The sequence below is a fragment of the Polypterus senegalus genome, chromosome 3, assembly GCF_016835505.1.
Source record: "Polypterus senegalus isolate Bchr_013 chromosome 3, ASM1683550v1, whole genome shotgun sequence".
NCBI lineage: Eukaryota > Metazoa > Chordata > Cladistia > Polypteriformes > Polypteridae > Polypterus > Polypterus senegalus.
In genome coordinates this window covers 46990124-47010938 of record NC_053156.1, presented here as the reverse complement: position 1 = coordinate 47010938, position 20815 = coordinate 46990124, and the positions used below count along the sequence as shown (strand labels likewise).

At 36.8% G+C, this 20815-nt stretch overlaps 1 protein-coding gene across 2 annotated transcripts in view; it reads left to right on the top strand.

Annotated features, from left to right (window-relative positions):
- The window catches only part of LOC120525109 (polyunsaturated fatty acid lipoxygenase ALOX8-like), a 118529-nt gene that overhangs the window by 16298 nt on the left and 81416 nt on the right, over positions 1-20815 (top strand). For both annotated transcript variants that reach the window (XM_039747127.1, XM_039747124.1), the window contains exon 2: positions 1728-1803. In XM_039747127.1, the coding sequence (XP_039603061.1) occupies positions 1728-1803 (76 nt within the window). The remainder of the gene's footprint in view (positions 1-1727; positions 1804-20815) is intronic.

Genomic DNA, 20815 nt, shown 5'->3' with positions numbered 1-20815 from the left:
TGCTTTAAAAGGGAACTACATACAACATAGAGATTTGTGAATCTCAAATTTGGAGGGGACCTGTTAGTGAATTAGATAGATACTTTATTAATTCCAAGGAGAAATTCACATAATCCAGCAGCAGTATACTGATACAAAAAACAATATTAAATTAAATAGTAATAAAAATGCATGTAAAAGCAGACAATAACTTTGAGTAATGTTAGCATTTACTCCCCCGGGTGGAATTGAAGAGTCGCATACTGTGGGGGAGGAACGATCTCCTCAGTCTGTCAGTGGAGCAAGACAGTGACAAAAGTCTGTCATTGAAGCTACTCCTCTAACTGGAGATGACACTGTTCAGTGGATGCAGTGGATTCTTCATGATTGACAGGAGTTTGCTTAATGCCCGTCGCTCAGCTACAGATGTTAAACTGTCCAACTTTATTCCTACAATAGAGCCTGCCTTCTTAACATGTTTGTCCAGGCGTGAGGCGTCCTTCATCTTTATGCTGCCTCCCCAGCACACCACTGTGTAGAAGAGGGCACTCGCCACAACCGTCTGGTAGAACATCTGCAGCATCTTATTGCAGATGTTGAAGGACGCCAACCTTCTAAGAAAGTATAGTTGGCTCTGACCTTTCTTACACAGAGAATCAGTATTGGCAGTCCAGTTCAATTTGTCATCTAGCTGCACTCCCAGATATTTATAGGTCTGCACCCTCTGTACACAGTCACCTCTGATGATCAAATTATGCTTGACATGGGTATATCTTACCACAACCAAAGTGCATGAAGCTACATTATGGTTCTAAATTTTGCTCCGAATTGGATACTTTATGCTAAAGTAGGGTTCTGTTCAACATTTTGCATTTCCTTTCCTGCATATATAGGACGTAAAATTGCTGCCAAATTACATGTACTGTAGTTGCTGGTTAGGATTTTTACCTACAAAAATACAGGACTTCATCTTAAAAATTTCACATCCTGAACTGGTTACTTTTTTTTTCTTTCCCTTTTTTATATATTCACTAGTCCATTTTATAAATTTTCTCATTCCAGTTATGGGGTTGTAAGAAGTAAAAGACTATCTGGCAGCATCCAGAGCAAATTATGGTTGGGTTGACGGCTCATTATACACACACACACACACACTAATACAGGCAATTTTAGAAACATTTTTTTTAATTTTGGAACTAAATTGTGTGTACACAAACATTACATTTTATTAAGCTAGTTAACTAAAAATATGTGTTTGCTTTTTGAAATTAATATTTTGAATAAATAATTTTTGTCAAAGCTATCAGAAATGAAGCTCTTAAGGATTGATTGTATATATATGTGCAATGCCAAACTGTCTTGTTTAATGGGAAGATATAATTTCACAACTACTATATAAGTACATATGATTAAATAGTTAAAAAAATATTTAAAAGATAACCTATTGTTGATGAAACAGTGTATTGTGCTGACCAGCATGCGTCATTAAATGTTTCTTTAGTGTTTATTAGGTAAAATGTCCATGATAAGCACTAAGTGCTGGAATGTTATGGTTTCAGGAGGGTCATTTCAACACACAGCTTTAAAGTCACTAAGAGTCATGTCATTTTTTTTTTTCTTTTATACATCTGTGTAGAATAAAAAATTCAGTTGGAACTTCTACTTTGCAGGGGATGCACCTGCTGCTAAGTGTCAATCCACCCCACCCCCAATTCAGTCATAATCTTTTCTCTTTTCTTTTATACTAGGGTTTGTAAGAAATGGCGTAGGCTTGTCTATGATAAGAAGCTGTGGGTTCATGTGGACTTGACGCCTTACTCATCAGTAAGCATGGTTTTCATTTGAATATACTAAAAAGGAAATGTTAACAGAAAAATATTTTATATATGATAGAAACTAAGAATGGGTGTCAAAAGAAACACTTTTGGTGATAAGTTCAGCACAACCAATTTTCTGGCCCTCTCATAGATAGATAGATAGATAGATAGATAAATTTCTCCCTGGGGACAAATAAAGTTCTGTTTAACTTTTTGTTTCTTCGTGATAGTTTAATAAACTTTAATAAGGTTACAGGTGCATTATTGCTATGCAGTTTAGTAGTACAATATAAAAAAATAAACCTTGAAGTTTTACTTCAGAAATGCCATGAAATATATGGTACATAGCCTTTCTTGGGCTTATATATGTATGTTACAACCTTAATGTAAAACAAATTTGTATTAATTATATTTAAAAAAAAAATAATTAAAAAAATAGTTTTGGTCTCGTCCTTTGAGTGTGATGGACGGCTAGAGCCTAGCTCCATTAACAGCGGTATTATTTTACTCATTTCTTTACTATTATCCCAATATATACTGTATTTACATTATTTGCAAGTATAAATAAGCATGAGCAACAAACAAAGGGTTCAGAAAGAAAAGGATAAAGATAAGTTTGCTAAACTTTCATCAAAGTCAAGACTGGCCTCAAGGTCACTGCCTACTAGAGACTAACCTGGAACAGATGGATGAAGGAAGTGATCTACCAGGACCTTGCGCTGCAGCATCGCCTTCAGCTAAAAGTGAAAGTGGTGACCGAAACTGCAAGCAAGGCAAGAAGAATTTGGTGATTCCAAGAGGATTATTGGAACTCAGTATGTCCCTTTCATCTCTGCTGTCAACCGCAGCTAATTACCCCCCTAATCCCAAACCCAGCCCCCCCTTCCCCCCCATATTAATTGGCAGCATCAATACCACTTGGACTCTCAACTCTGCCTAGTGAGTGTGGAGAAGACTGCAATGCACTTTTCCAGCTCAAGGAAATGACTGCTGCACTTGGGGTGACATAAATGATATAAAGAGTGATATAAAGATGGATGTAAAGAAAGAGATAATAGACCTAAACAAGAAGAGTGAGAAACAGCATCAACATATAAAAGACCTGCAGAAATATTTAAGTAATAAGTTTACTACAGACTTTACAGAATTTTTAGGAAAAATTGATGTAAAAGTACAGGTAATTATGAGTAAGTTAGAGTGTAAAATTAGAGTACTCTCTGTTCAGCTTGAAGATGTTAAACAGATGTTTATTACTAGTATTGAAAGAGTTGAACAATCAAGTTCCATCACTAATGACAAGACAATGGCTGCAAAATCAGAATGCAAAGTGCTTGCTGACAAACTGGCTGCGCTGGAAGATAGATATGGAGGGAACAATATCAGAATTGGAGGTCTCCCTGAAAAATGGGAATTCGTATTTTCACAAATTTCTCCTCTACAACATCTGTTAAACATGACACACTACAGTATTAAACAGCATCTACTACGCAGTGCTAATATCAGATACAGCCTCTTGTACCCTGCCAAATTAAAAGTGAATATTGAAAGTCAGTTTACATCTTTACCTCTCTGAATGAAGCAGAAAAAGAGTTCAGCAGGCTGATCCCAACATCCTTTTGAAACACGATCAGACAAGGCAAAGAAGATTTTACTTGCAACTTGGTCTACTTGTAATGCGACATTTGCTGTTTTTTTTTTTTCCTCCCCATTGATTATATTATATTGGAATCTCTTTCAATGAATATATCTACTTATTGGCAACTACAAATTAACTTTTTTTTCCCCCACTTCATATCCTTGATTGTATTGGGAATGTACAACCATACGTTTTCTCATTCTCCATGGTAACTATTTAACATCGTTCCCTGGGTTTTTTGTATTGGGACTGTACTTTCAAGATACCTCTATTTTAACCTTTTCTACACCTCTGCTGGATGGGGTCATTTTATTCTGGACGTGCTCTGTCTCTCTTGGCATGTCAGAGAACCACAACGTCTTGAAGTGTGGTCTTCCTCACATGGGGAGGCAAAATGGGTTCCAGAGAACAAGAGCTTTGCTATTTCTTATTTTTCTTTTCTACCCCAAGAACCATTAATGCCAACACAACAATAGGTTTCATAGCTATAACATCTTGCAATAATATGTTATCTAGTTCAAAACTATCATATGTAAAGATGTACTACCTTAACTTAAGACTACAAAATGACAACAAAAGTTCAGAAGCAATGTTTTTTATGAAAAAACGATGAATTTTGTGAGCAGGAATGTCTTGATCATGAATTAAACACAAAGTATTCACTCACTTAACAAGTTTAAATGCCAAGATAGTATTTTTACAGGAGACACACATGATAAGTAAGGACCAAGTTTGGTTGCAAAGGTATTGGATTGGCAATATTTTTCCACTCTGGTCATATAAAGAAAACTCTTGGTGTGGGAAACTTAATACATAGAACTATCCTATTTGTAAAGTCAGATGTGATATCTGATCCTAAAGGTCGATAAGTCATGGTGATGGGCAGTTTATTTGATACTAAAGTGATTCTGATAAATATTTATGCACTGAACATGGATGATAGAGGTTTCATCCAAACTGTTTTCACGTCTATTCCTGATGTGAACACTCATAAAATTATAATGGCTAGAGACTTTAATTGTTTTAAATCCAGATATGGATAGGTCTTCAGCTACAGCATCAATAACTTCTAATATTGCAAAAATAGTTACACAGTTTGTAATGGATCAGAACTTATCAGCCCCATGGAGGTTTTTAAATCAATCTTTGAGCATATTCCTTCTCACAAATTCATCATTGTTACCCAAAAATTGACTATTTCTTCATATCAAATTGTGTAAGTACAACACTATTGTTATCTCCAACCACGCCCCTCTAATCATGGAGCTTAACTTACTATGTCCTACACACTCATCTCATAGCTGGAACCTTAACCCCCAGTCATTAACTGATGAGCACTGTACAGAACACGTATCCAATAAAATTGATTATTTTCTGGAGACAAATACATCCCCATAGGTCGCTGCCGGTATACTCTAGGGAAACTCTGAAGGCAGGCGTTTTAAGAGGAGAGATTATTTCATATCTTTCTCGCAAAAATAAATTGGAAACCAAGAAGGCGTCTGAGTTAATTAGCAAAATTACCAGAATAGAACAAATACACTAGGTCTCCAAATGAGGCACTTTATAGGGAATGACAAGTTTTACAATCAGAATTTAGCCTCTTGACTACTAAAGAAATGAAAGAGCACATCTTTAAATCATGATCATTATTCTAAACATGGAGTGAAGGCAAATAAGATTTTAGCTCAACAAATCCACAAGCAGGAAGTCCACAGTGCAATAACAGCAATTACCAACACAGAAGGAGATAAAATCATAAACTATAAAAATATAACCTACACATTTAGAGAGTACTAGAAGTCCTTATACATGTATTCCAGTCAGTCTAAAGAAGATAACACACAATATATTGAATTCTTTGACTCATTACAGATACCACAGCATAATACTGTTAGTGCTGTGGAACTGGATAATCCTCTGACACTCTCAGAATTACTAGATGCTGTAAACTCACTTCAGAATGGGAAAGTATATGGCTCTGATGGCTATCCAGTAGAATTTTATAAAAAAAATAAATAAATAAAATTAGTTATGTCTACTATTATTTACAACATTTACAAAAGCTAAAGACATCATAATTCTACCTCAAACTTTTCAACAAGCATTAATTTCTGTCTTGTAAAATAAGGACTTACTACAAGGTGCATCATACAAACCAGTCTCATTCCTGAATAATGATGTTAACATACTCTCCAAAGTTCTAGTTAGAAGGACTGAGAAAGTGCTTCCTTATGTAATATCACAACACCAATCCAAATTTATTAAAGGCTGACTTAGCTTCTAATCTTCGATGTTTGTTCAAAATAATACATTCACACATTAAATCTAACACCACACTGTCTTTGGATGTAAAAAAAAAAAATATTTGACATGGGTGAATGGGAATACTTATTCATGACATTGCACAAAATTGGGTATGGCCCAAACATATATGCATAGATCAAACTACTTTATGCAAGTGCAGAAGCCTCAGTTTGTATTAACAACTTTATTTCTAACTATTTCAAACTAGAATGCGGTACTCGACAAAGGTGTCCCCTATCACCATTGTTTTTTGCAATTGCCATTGACTCATTGGCTGTTTACTTTTGAAATGCATCAGAGATGAAGGGGATTTTCAGAAAAGGACTTGAACAGGAAATATAATTATATGCAGATGATATGGTACTGTATATACCTGACCCACAAAAGTCTGTACCAACAGTCCTAAAAGCAGTAGCAGATTTTCAAAAGATATCTGGACTAAAATTAATTTGAATAAAATGTGTTTTTTCCAGTGAACTCTCTCTAGCACACAATACTAGACTGGACATATTCCCATTTATCTTGAAAGATCACTTTATATATCTAAGTGTACATATGACAAATAAATAAAAAGCTCTTTATCAAGAACATTTTGCTTTCTGTATGGAAAGCATTAAACAAGATGTGAGTAGATGGTCCACCCTCCATCTCACATTAGCAGGTAAAATCAACACTGTTAAGATGAAAATCCTTCCCAAGCTTCTTTTCCTGTTTCAAACCATCCCTATATATATTAACAAATCTTTTTTTAAGAAATTAGATTCAATCATAACTTCATGTATTTGGGATTCTAAACATCCACGCATCCAAAGGGAGACTTCACAGCAAACTAAAGCAGAGGGGGCATGGCACTACCTAAATTTCAATTTTATTGCTGGGTGGTAAGTATGCAGACCATAATGACCTGGACATTGATGCAAATCAATGAATATACACAAGCCTGGTCTGCAATAGAATTACAATCTTGCACTACTCATTCATATTCCCTGCTCAGTGGGCCAGTAAATACAAATTGTCATTAATACACTAATAATCCAATTACCTTTTATTCACTCAGAATATCGAACCAATTTAGGAAGCACTTTAAGACAGATAAACTCTTTTGTCTGTTGCACCTCTATGTGACAACCACTCTTTTCCACCCTCTCAAACATGCACATTATTTAACGCTCAGAGAATGTCTGGGATTAAAACATTTAGAGACTTGTACATCAATGTTTTTGCATCCTACAAGCAATTAAGCTTCAAATTTAAGGGCAAGATTCAACCCGTGAATGTTGCAATCTAGCTCCAGCCTTAATGTGGCACATGTTTTGGGCATGCATCAAATTAACATTATTTTGTACAAAAATCTTTAAAAGCGCAAAAATGCTTAAAGTGGAGAAGGACAAACAAATTGTAATTGCCTTTACCTCATTACTTCTTTTTTTCATCTTCTTTCGCCTGTTCCCGTTAGAGGTCACCACAGCGGATCATCTTCTTCCATATCTTTCTGTCCTCTGTATCTTGTTCTGTTACACCCATCACCTGCATATCCTCTCTCACCACATCCATAAACCTTAGGTCTTCCTCTTTTTCTCTTGCCTGGCAGGTTTATCCTTAGCTTCCTTCTCCCAATATACTTAGCATCTCTCCTCTACACATGTCCAAACCAACGCAATCTCGCATCTCTGATTTTGTCTCCTAACCGTTCAACTCGAGCTGACCCTCTAATGTATTCATTTCTAATCCTGTCCATCCTTGTCACACCCACTGCAAATCTTAGCATCTTTAACTCTGCCACCTCCAGCTCTGTCTCCTGCTTTCTGGTCAGTGCCACCGTCTCCAACCCATATAACATAGCTGGTCTCACTACCGTCCGCTTTTACTCTTGTTGATACCCGTCTGTCACAAATTACTCCTGACACTCTTCTCCACCCATTCCACCCTGCTTGCACTCTTTTTCACCTCTCTTGCACAATCCCCATTACTCTGTACTGTTGATCCCAAGTATTTAAACTCATCCAACTTCGCCAACTCTACTCCTTGCATCCTCACCATTCCACTGACCTCCCTCTCATTTACAAACATGTATTCTGTCTTGTTCCTACTGACCTTCATTCGTCTCCTCTCTAGAGCATATCTCCACCTCTCCAGGGTCTCCTCAACCTGCTCCCTACTATTGCTACAGATCACAATGTCATCAGCAAACATCATAGGTCACGAGGACTCCTGTCTAATCTCGTCTGTCAACCTGTCCATCACCATCGCAAATAAGAAAGGACTCCAAGCTGATCCCTGATGTAATCCCACCTCCAACTTGAATGCATCCGTCACTCCTTCCGCAAACCTCACCACATTCACACTTCCCTCTTACATGTCCTCTACAACTCTTACATACTTCTCTGACTTTCTCATACAATACCACAACTCCTTTCGAGTCACCCTGTCATATGCTTTCTCCAGTTCCACAGAGACACAATGCAACTCCTTCTGGCCTTCTCTATACTTCTCTATCAACACCCTCAGAGCAAACATCGCATCTGTGGTGCTGTTTCTTGGCATGAAACCATACTGCTGCTCACTAATCATCACTTTCCTTCTTAACTTTGTTTCCACTACTCTTTCCTATAATTTCATGCTGTGGCTCATCAATTTTATCCCCCTGTAGTTACTACAGTCCTGCACATCCCCCTTATTCTTAAATAGCGGCATCAGTACACTTCTTCTCCACTCCTCAGGCATCCTCTCACTTTCCAAGATTCCATTTAACAATCTGGTTAAAAACTCCACTGCCATCTCTCCCAAACAACTCCATGCTTCTACAGGTATGTCATCTGGACCAACTGCTTTTCCATTCTTCATCCTGTTCATAGCTGTCCTTACTTCCTCCTTGCTAATCCATTGCACTTCCTGATTCACTATCTCCACATCATCCCACCTCTTCTCTCTCTCGTTCTTTTCATTCATAAGCCTCTCAAAGTACTCTTTCCATCTCCTCAACACACTCTCCTCGCTTGTGAGTATGTTTCAATCTTTATCCTTTATTACACTAACCTGCTGCATATCTTTCCCAGCTCAGTCCCTCTGTCTAGCCAATCGGTACAGGTCCTTTTCTCACTCCTTAGTATCCAACCTCTCATACAACTCATCATACACATTTTCTTCTACTTTTTACATCTCTCTGACTATCCCACTTCTTCTTTGCCATCCTCTTCCTCTGTATACTCTCCTGTGCGTCCCCATTCCACCACCTGGTTTCCTTTTCCTCCTTCCTCTGTCCAGATGTCACGCCAAGCACCCTTCTTGCTGTCACCCTTACTACATGTGCTGTAGTTTCCCAATTGTCTGGTAATTCTTCACTACTACCCAGTGCCTGTCTCACCTTCTCTTTAAACTCAACCTTGCAGTCTTCCTTTTTCAAATTCCACCATTTGGTCCTTGGCTCTGCCCTCATTCTCTTCTTCTTCTTTTTGATCTCCAATGTCATCCTACAGACCACCATCCTATGCTGCTTAACTACACTTTCCCCTGCCACCACTTTGCAGTCTTCAATCTCCTTTAGATTGACTCTTCTGCATATGATGTAATCTACCTGTATGCATTTTCCTCCACGCTTGTACATCACCCTATGTTCCTGCCTCCTCTTAAAATATGTATTAACCACAAACCTGTCCATCCTTTTGGCAAAATCCACTATCCTCTTAACTTCTTCATTCCTCTCCTTGACACCATACTTACCCATCGCCTCCTCATCTCTTCTGTTCTCTTCACCAACATGTCCATTGAAATCCTGTGCCAATCACCACTTTCTGTCCCTTGGGTACACTGTTCATCACTTCATCCAACTCACTCCAAAAATCTTCTTTCTCATCCATTGCACATCCAACTAGCGGGGCATATGCACTAACAACATTCATCATCACACCTCCAATTTCCAGCTTCATAATCATTACTCTGTCTGACACTCTTTTCACCTCCAAAACACTCTTGACATACTGTTCCTTCAGAATAACCCCTACTCCATTTCTCTTCCCATCCACATCATGATAGAACAATTTGTATCCACCTCTGAACCACTTGGCCTTACTCCGCTTCCCTTTAGTCTTTTGCACACAAAATATATTAACCTTTCTTCTCTCCATCATATCGGCCATCTCTTTCCCCTTGCCAGTCATACTGCCAATATTCAAAGTTCCTACCCTCAGTTCCACTCTCTTTACCTTCCTCCTCTCCTCCTGCCTCCAGACATGTCTCCCCCATCTTCTTCTTCCTCTTTGGCCAACAGTAGCCCAATTTCCGCCAGCACCCTGTTGTCTAACAGTACTGGTGGTGGTCGTTGTTAACCTGGGACTTGACTGATCCGGTATGGAAATTTGTTTTGGAAAAATATAAAATTTTGACTCCGAGAATGAGTTCAAAACTTTTTTAAAATATGGCAGGATATAATCAATAACATTTTAAAATAATCTTCTATATTGGGCGAAAGGATGCTCTTTTTTCCTTGCTGCTCCAAAGATTAGCTTTATTGGCTGGCTCTACTCACTTTCATTCTTTTCGGTTAGGATTGAATTTGTGTTTTGTTAAGTTGGATTTGATTGTATGGATTGTTATTTGCTTTTAATTAAAATTAATTTAAAAAAGATAAAAAGTAGATGTATGCATCAAACAAAAACAGCCTTCTATATGAACTTTATTTATCTCTGTTCACATTGGGTTTGTTTTTTTTTTTTAAGAAAGCTTGTGGCAGAAAAAAACGGAGGTTTGTTGAGTATACTGTAAGAGAGACTACATTACTTTGTTGAAGGCAGTAAACTGCAGTGTCATTTCAGGTGACTGTCTACCTTACTTTGTTTGGCTTTGGGAGAAGCTCTTTCTACCCTGACCAGGAAGAATGAGTTTGAAATGGATGAATGCGATAACATATAATTAATAACAAAAATGAAGTATTTGAACACACAAACACACATCCTCTCATTACTTTTTTGCATCCTTTGCAATAATGTTGAGACCTTGACAGGTTTGGTTATACTGTACTGGATTGGTGCTCTTGCTGTGCTCCAGTTTTACTGGTTATGTTGGAATTAGTTTGATTTGGGTCAGATTGGGAGTGTGCATATACTGTACATAGCTGTAAAGTTAATATGTGGCCAGGATTACATTAGGTGACCTAACATGTTAATACAGTAGTTTGAAACCATCCATATAAGATAATGATACTCCTTTAAAGACTGGAGGGTAATGTGTCATTCATAGTGTCAAGTGAGGAAAGTATAGGAAATGTTCCATTTTATGTCCCTTTAATGAAATAATGCATACACATTACACTACCTGTGTGTGTTATCAAGTTCATGGACTTGGCTTTCCTATTCTGCCTGAAGCATAATTTAAATGTACAAGTTCTTTATTGTCATGCAGAGTAGTACAATATCAAAAACACCCCAAAAAGCCAATACACTTTGAAAACAATATGTGTCCAATTCACATTTTTCAAGATAGTTCATATTTTTGTTAGATGAAAATGCTTAATAGCACCTATTTAAAAAATTATGGTTTGTTAATAACAGTCCTTCAACATTGATCATATCTAGTCATATCCTACATGGCATCTGTTTTTGTAGAGTTTGGTTTAATCCAATTTCACAATGAGTGAGTCATTTTCACTCATTCATCATTTACATACATATTATTTTTCCCCCTTTTCTTATTTTGCATTGAGAAAAGTGTAAGCTACATCAGTATTATATATTTGTGTGTCTATTAGTAAGTAATGACTTAAATCATCAAGACATTGCAAAACAATAAAAAAATAATAAACAAAAAAAGAGTAAATTGTTACCTATGTAATGAATTCTTGATTTAGTAAAACATTAACATAACTAGCTTGTATTTTCTGGATTGACAGAATAAACTTAAAAATCAGAAAGAAATGCTTAATTGAGGTAAGAGTCCAATTTAAAGAAAAGATTGTTGAACAAATCCTGCATTCATAACTTGCCCACTGAACTGTTTTGTTATATTATTATTATTAAATTATTATATCTTCTGACTCAGACTTCTTTAAAACTATGTCCTTATTTAATTCAGTGTGCTCTCTTAAAATTCTCTTGTGGCAAAAATTAACATATTTGAGCTACCTTTCTAAGTAGAAGCAAGTTTGATTCTTTCTTTCTTTCTTTTTGTTTTTTTGGGTTAAGGTGACTTCAAAAGTACTTTGGCATCTCTTAAGGCGCCATTTTAACACTGGACTGAGAACCCTGAAATTGCAAGGCCTGCTCTTTTCTGTTCAAAAAAACAAGGAGTTCCTTTCAAAGGCTTTGCTATCGGGACTGCGGAAACAATGCCCTAACCTAGAGGTACTCTCCCTGACTAAAACAGATTTGAAGGGTGTCAGTAACTATAACGAGTTACCTGCGTCTTTAAAGACATTAGAAATGGTCACATGTGAGATTCCATCAAAGTTTTTCTCTGAACCCGTTGGAGTCCACTCATCCAACAGTAAAAATCAGTCTTGGCCCCATCTTGAAGCCTTGGTTATGAAAAATGTTCCAGCATTCTCTGACTCTCATTTGAAAAGTCTAACGTCACAAGTAAAACTGAAGAAACTGGTACTTTTGGGCACCTATCGAGTAACAAATCATGGAATAGAGAAGTGTGCAGAAAGATTAGGCGACCTGGAGCACTTATATATGGAAGGTAATACTAGTATTAGTACACATGTCAGCAGTATTACTGATGGATTCTTGCTCTTTGTGGGAAGGCACATGAGAAGACTCAGAGTCCTGCACCTCAGAAAGGTTATGTCTATGACTGATGCAGGTCTTAGCTGCCTGGATCAGCTTACCAAGCTAGAACAGTTGGATATTCAAGGCTGTTTCACATTCAGTCCTAACATTCTTATTGCAGTTTGTGCTGCATTGCCATTTTTAAAGAAACTAAATCTAAACAGTGTTCATCTTGAAGGCAACGATACCATAAATCTGATTCAAAGAAGCCTTCCACACTGCATTGTTACTAATACTGACACTTTGCCATCTTAAGCAGCCTGGTCTGCTAGGTTCACATTTTGTTACACTAAATAATGTTCAGAGTGAAACTTGTAAATGTACAAAGTTAATATCTACAGTTGGAGGACATGGAATGAGCTATTTTATATATCAGTTTCCCTTTTTTAAAATCCCCAATTTATCCAACCCATTTATATATAAATATATTTTCAGTGGTGTTTATTTTTAAGTATAAAAATGCAGCGTGTATCTTTTTAAAACTCGAATAAGGCCACTTAAGTGTGATTTCTTAATCATGGTTGACAAAATGCTTATTTAAAGTTTTCATATACAATGTGGATTAACCTAGCAAATACACAAATGTGCATCCAGAATAATGAAAGAGGCAGTGCTGTTGGACAATAATAAATATCCAGAAACCTTCAGATTATAGAACAATTTTTATTATAATAACATTGATCATTTAATGTTTTTGCCATTTTTGGTTCTTTACATCTACTAAAGCACAAAGCCAACTGCAGCCCACACCTTAAATATTGTGTTGCTGGTGAATTTTGTTTTGTTTTTGTTTTTTTAAACAAAATGTTTATGTACTTAAAAATCTAATAAAAAATTAATTTGTTAAAGAGTTTTTATTTTTGTAAAAATAAAACATTCAAACTTATTTTTTCTTCTCAACACCAATCAGGTCTAATATATGAATTATGCATATATCCACTGTCAATGTAATAATGTTTTGTTTTATTATGCCATCAAAGCAGTTTAAACACAAACTTAAATGATGATGGCACAGTCAGTGTTCTAAACAATTTTTGTGAGCTGTGTTATAAAATTTGTTAAACTGTAAACTGAGTTATACTTTCCTGATGGTGCAGCATGGTGGAGATTGCAGCCTTTTTATGGATCCAATATTATGAAACCAAATCCTGGCTTGCTCACTGTTTCTGGATTTGGCATATCCTTCCAGGTATGCACGGGTTTTCCTCCTGATCACAAAGTCATGCATCTTTATGTTAGGGTAGTTGGTGATTCTAAATTGTGTAAGTGGGCACTAAAATGTTCTAGCATCTTGTCAAGGGTTCCTGCCTTGTCTCTCAAGACTTTGAGTTGAAATAAACAGGTTTGGTAATGGATGCATTTACAAGGAATTAAATCTTGTCTGGGTCACGATCAGGCGCTTTGCATTTTCTTTTTATATCTGCTTAGGCTTTCCTCTTGGCTTTTGGAATTCCTCCCATATCTGAAAGCCAGAAAAGTTGGGTTAATACAAGTTGGCATTGAATTGGTGTCTTGTGCCCAGTGCTGACAGAATACACTGTTGCCTCTCTTGGCCCCATTTTGGCATATATGTGTTTGTCAAATAACTGAATGAATACATTCTGCAAGGTCAAGGTGGTGGAACAGTTTACCACAACAAGAACCAGAAGGCATAAACCAAATATGAAGAAGATACTGCAAAATACAGTGATGATATACAGTCGTGCTTGACCTTCTGTCCTGTTTAGCTATTTTTTTTTAATAATCTATCAAAATGTACATATAAAATCCATGTTAACGAAGTATTGCTCTATTTGTTGACCTTTCAGTATTCATTCATCCATTTATTACTGAACCTATTTGAACCAGTTCATAGTCATTGGACCTGCTAGTATTGAATGATTTACCTTCTTTGATTAAAACAATCTTCACCTTTCCATTAGTCTGGTCTCATTTGAGTTTATCTGTTCACTGCTTCAGGTTTCTATTAATATTTTTTATCCAGTCTGCAGTATAACTAGACATTCTTGCTTCAGTAGAATCCCACATGTGTATTCACCTGATCTGTGTCCTGTTTGTTTTTTTTTTGAAGTGTTTAAATTGTGTACTGGTCTCTTTCAAACTTAAAGCTAGGCAACGAGGTTTATAGCATTTGAACCAAGAAATGTAAAGAAGTTCTTAGGCTGCTGTGTTCTTTGTTAACTCTTCATGTGCCCCATTGACTAAGGGTTATCTCTTACACTACTCTTGCAATATCTGAGCCTGAGTAAGTCATATAATCTGCAAGCGATCAGAACGTATAAGTATATTCTACATTATAAGTCACTCTAGATTAAAGCATCACCTACAGTGCATATAAAAAGTACATCTTGGAGGGTTTCACATTTTATTATTAAATCACAGTAGATTTATTTTGGCTTTTTTTACACTGATCAACAGAAAAATACTTCTTAAATGTCAAAGTGAAAGGATATCTCTGCCAGGTTTCAATGACAAATATAAAACAAAAAGTAACAGATCAGATAAGTATTCACCCGTCAAGTCAATATTTAGTAGATGTACCTTTTGGTAGCCATGACAGCCTTGAGTCTGTATGCATAGGTCTCTGTCATCTTTGGACATCTGGCTGTTTCTCGCCATTCTTCTTTGCAAAATTGCTCAGGCTCAGTCAGGTTGTATGGGGATCATGAGTGAACAGCATTTGTCAAGTCCAGCCAAACATTCTTAACTGGACTGAGATTTGGACTCTGACTCCAGGCCATTAACACTGTTGTTTTGAAGCCTCCCCTGTGTAGCTTTGCCGTTATGATCGGAGTTGTTGTCTCACAGGAAAATTAATCTTCTCCCAAGGTGCACATTTTTTTTTTTTTGGCCTTTATTTCCCTTTCTGCCCCCACAAGCCTTCCTGAGCAGAGAAACACCCCCATAATATGATGCTGCTGCCACCACCACCATGCTTCACAGTGGGGATGGTGTGTTTGATAATGTGCAGTTGTTTGGCTTTCAGCCAAAAAGCTCAAGTTTAGTTTTATCAGACCACTGAACCTTTTTTCAGCTGACTTCAAAGTATCCCATCTGCCTTCTAGCAAACTCTGCTTGAGATGTGGATTTGTTTTTAATTAGTTTTTTTGTTTTGTTTTTTTAAAACCACTTTATCATGAAGCTACTACTGGTGAACCACCTGGGTAACCATTGTGTCACCACAGTCTCTCAAATTTTAGAAATTGTAATTTGTATCTCCTTCAAAATTCCCATAGGTCTCTTAGTGGTTTCTTTCAATAGTCTTCCTCTTCCTTGATGACTCAGTTTTTGGCAACAGCCTGTTCTAGACAATGTAATAGTTGTACCATAGTCTCTTCATTTCATAATCGTAAATTTAACTGGACTCCAAGGGATATTCAGTGACTTGGATATTTCTTGTATCCATTTTGACTTGTGCTTTTCAAACACCATTTCACAGAGTTGCTTGGAGTGTTCTTTTTATCTTTGTTGTATAAATTAGGTCACTTTAGTTGTCCCTTCCAGATGAGGTGCATTTATACTGTAACCCTACAGATAGGTGACCTCCACTAAACAAATTATAGGACTTCTAAAAATCCCATTGGCTGAACCTGTGATAATTTTGGTGTGTGTCATTGTCCTGGACTGTAAAATCATATTTTGAAATTACAGGTTGGTTATATTAAGTTTTAATTTTGCTCAAGTGAACCAGGATGAATTGAATTTAAGGCAATTTCACTAAGTGGACATTTACATTGAAATTGTTGCTGTCTTAAGCATTCTCCCTGTATTACACCAAGAGTTTATAAGTTTAAATGCATCTGTTTCAGACGGTTTATAACTTAATGCTGGTGAAAATAGAAAACAGTGCAGGTGCCACAGGATCAAGGACTGTTTCGGTTAGTTTATAACTTGGGAACAGAAAATAGTGCAATGGTGTTTAAAGGATCAAAGACTTTGGCTAGATGTCCTTGTAATAAATGATTCCATTCAATTCAGTATGTCTAATGTTGCATTATCATGGAATTTTGCCTTAATATAACAATGTATAGAGTCCCATTTGTAAGCTGCTTTATGAAAAGAAACATACTAGCTTAACATAAGCAGACCAAATGGTTAAGCTACACCAGTGCAATCAGCATCACCAAAGCAGTTGCACACTCGACGCCCTGCTACTGATGGAAAACCCCTTTAGGAATATGGCATCTACACCAGATGCTTATTAACTATACCTTGAATATTTTATTAGAAAGATTCCTGTACTGTATTTGTTATTTTGGTTCACTTACACTACAGTTACTGTTAACACAATATAAATAATATAGTTAGGTACCTGCTTCATAGCACCTCACATGTACAGCCTTACCTACATGTGGACAGCTGCCTCAAGTAAAGAGTCTCACTTGCCTGCACACGCAGACCAAACAGTTGGCTTCAGACCTGAGCTACACCAGTGCGACTCACCATTGAAGCGCTTTGTATTGAAGACATCTCTTCTCAGCTGCTAACCCCTGTGGTATTATGACAGTCACCCACACCACATGGACATACCCTGACCCAATCAGTGTAAAATTAATATCATTTTGAAGCAAAATAAAAAAAATAGGAAATATATTTGAAAAGAGACTTTAAAGGTTAAGAAAATGTATATGAAAAAGAGTCTTATTAAAAATACTTTTGCCGAAAATTAAGGTGATGGAAGAGGAGTCTTTTAAAATCCGGACGCAGAGTTGTTTCAGATTGGTGTTCAATCTGCAGAGGTCCTTATCGATTTATTTGAGTTCTTCTCCATCTTGGCTCTCCTCTCTCCTGCTCTGCTCGTCTTCCTTTCTTTTTTGCCCAGCATACACCCAAACTTAAAAGCTTAACTTCACCTTGAATTAACAGTATTTAAAAGAATAATTAATCGGTGTTTGCCTTTCTCAGCCTGTTTGTCAATTCCAATCCTAATTACCCCGGGACAAACAATGTGTTTAAGGTCTTGAAGTAAATATTAGGCACTTAGTGTGGGAAGATTGTTACTTTCTTGCCCACAGGGTTATCATGGCTGAGAGGTCCCACCTTGGTTGAAAAACGAGTGCAGTAGAAGTACGACCCCCCATAAGATGGCAAGTAGTATAAAAGCAGTAGGGTGTTAAGCCTCCCTGTGCCTCAGGGACACCTTTATGTTAGTTAGTGCTGGTGAGGGTGAGTCTGAAATACTGAGAAGTTACAGGCTTAAGGCGTCACACCTACATACTTATGTGGAAGGGATGTGAGATATGACATGAATGTCACTGCCAAGGTAAGTAAACCTCACGTTAAGGTCGACACTCTCTCCGCAGACAGACACACTGCTGATGGCTGAGGCTAAGAGGTCTTTAAAGGCCTGGATCTTGTTTTTTCATCCAGGACGCTGGCAAGCCCAAACACTCAGACTTCTCGCTCAGTCTCTCGACTGCCCCGATCAGAGCCTCCATCGTCTCCGCGAAGATCACAGCATCGTCAGCAAAGTCAAGATCAGCGAATCTTCGCCAGACGCTGGACCCCACGACCAGGTTGTGGGTCAAGTAATAATTACACATAGATATGACAATAAACTTGAGAAATGTAGCACCTATAATCGAAAATGTTTTTAAAAATACCTGAGAAGTTACAAAAAGAAAAAACCCGATTTTTCCGCGCAACGCGAACATATGCAGAATCCACGCGAATGACGTGATTTTTAGACACACCCATACTAGGTTACAGCCTCAATATTGCAGGCAATGCTGAGTCACCGCATTGCTCCTCAGTTGGCTAAATGCGCTCACAGTAATCGCATTTGCTTTACTCTGTTGATCAATCGACACTGTTCTCCGGCAATTGTTTCTTTCATAAAATGAAGGCACTTTCGCGCTTACCAATCCTGCCTCGGCGCTAACAATTTCCAACGTGGGAAACGGTTTCCCATCTCCACACTTCCCACAGTTGTACAGATTTTTAAAACAAAAAACAACAGACATACACATCTTCCTAAAAATACAAATACTTAAAGACGACTAAACAATCACTTTCAGGTAAACTGAAATCGGACTTCTATAAAACATTACTCCTGACCCTCGGAAGCTAAACGAATTGAGTCCGTCCATCAGGGCACTTGCTATAATCTTGGGAAATGCCCGTTATCTATACGCAGTTTGTGCGCGTACAAAACGTTCTGTGGACTCGAAACATCTTGGGATTGCCTGAAACCAATTGGTACCCGGCAAATTAAATAGTACAATTTCAACTGACGAAACCGTTATTCAAAGAGACACGCCCACCCGCACACACAGCGGCAAGCGCTGCCCAGTGCTTCTTTATACAAAAGCCAGTTGGCACCTCTGACTGTATGGCGCTGTGAGGACCTTGGTATCATATTGCGTGTTTATTTATAAAAATTGTTCATAAACAGCACTTAGTTGGTCAAAGTACTCCCTCAAAGGATAAGAGGGAACGTTAAGTGCTATTTCTCGCTAAGAAAATAAAACGTTAGATCTTTTGAGAAGTCGTTATTTTCTAAACAACACAGTATAACAACTATTTCCATAGCATTTACATTGTATTAGGTATTTAAATGATCTGGAGGTGATTTAAAGTATACGTGAGGAAGTGCGTAAGTAATCTGCAAATACAATGCTATTTTAAAAATATACTATATATACTCTCTATTAAAAAGACTTAAGTATCCCCGGATTTTGATATCAAAATCTGGAACCAAAACGCCCACAGATATGGAGGTCTGACTGTACTATTTTTTGTTTTTATTTTAATTTTTGTTACTGATTATTACTGTATCCGGTGCCCTCTTCTGGTTGTAGTTTGTATTTTCCTCAATGAGCCCCTTGAACGATTCTCAGAAGAAAAATACCAACACCAAAAAGCTAATATACTAAAATATTTGTTTTCTTTATAAAACGTCATACTTTTCTTAGTTATATTTTTATCACTTGCTCATGTCTATAAATTTTACACCTCTGGATCTAGTGTAAAAAGGTTCATATCAAGGTTTATTCGCTCCTTTCCTTAACTGTTATGTACTTATGCATTATTAATACCTGAATGTTAGACGAGAATAAAGCCAAGTGCCTTTTAATCTTTTCTTTTTACATGAGAGATAGAAAGTATTCAGTTTCCTTTCTGCACTCTTTCTTATGTTGTAGATTTGTTTTTAGCATTTTTTTTTTTTTTAATACATTTATAAAACTTTCTGAAAACGTTTCCATTTTGTCATTATAGATTTTTAGTGTATGTTGATGGGCAAAATGGAAAAAAAACTTTATTTAACATTAACTTGACAACATAATAAAGTGTGCTGAATGTAATGGGATCTGAATACTTTCTGAATCCACTGTACAAAAAAGCAGACCTTGTTGTAATCAAGTTAATCAGAGCTTTCCGTAGTTTTTAATTTTCCATTTGAAGAAATGTGTCAACAACAACAAGATAACCAGGACAAACTTTACCAACTTTAGATGGCTGTGATGCTTGCAATTTTCATTGTAACATTTCTTAAGATACTTTTGAAATTAAGAAATTAATTTAACCCTGATTTCTCAGTCTTCCATTGACCTAATACTTTGCAGTTTCTTGTCAAAGGGTGTTTAATCAACTTGAGTGTAATCTCAAGAATATTAGCTCATAGAGCCGCAGTATTATGCCTTTTTGATTTGCTGGTTAATGGTAGCGGTCTTTAAATGGAGTTGTACTATTCAAGCTCACAGGTATTTGTGCAGAGCCTCGACAGTCGCCTTACTTAGGCCTGTTGAAGAATGAAAACTGTATGTAGTTTAAAACATTACTAATACAATACCTAACAAGGAAACAAGAGCGAATGAGCACTTGTGCACCAACGTGTTTAAAATATTAATAAAACACTTGGCTTAATTCACATGAGTAAAATGTATGATCAACTACAGGTGCCGGTCATAAAATTAGAATTTTAATTTTATGATCGGCACCTGTACATGAAACAGGAAAATCAGCCAAAAAATGAGTTCACTTACAATCCAAAGAAATTAGTTGCAATGAAAAACTGCTGCTTTTTTCATTAAAACAGAACAGTGATAAGTAAGTAAAAAATATTATTAAAAAGCATATTCCATCTCAACCCATGCTAATTTGCTTAAATTAAATAGTCATGAAAAAGAGATTCTTCTGGTATAAACTAAATCTGTTTTGGGCAAATGCGATAATATCCCATTGACTATTGATAATTCTCTAATCTCTTCTTCCTCCCAGGTTAAGAGCTTAGGTGTCATTTTTGATAGCACCATAAAATTTGAGGTGCATATTAATAATATTACTCAGACTAATATCAGCCATTTACTCCC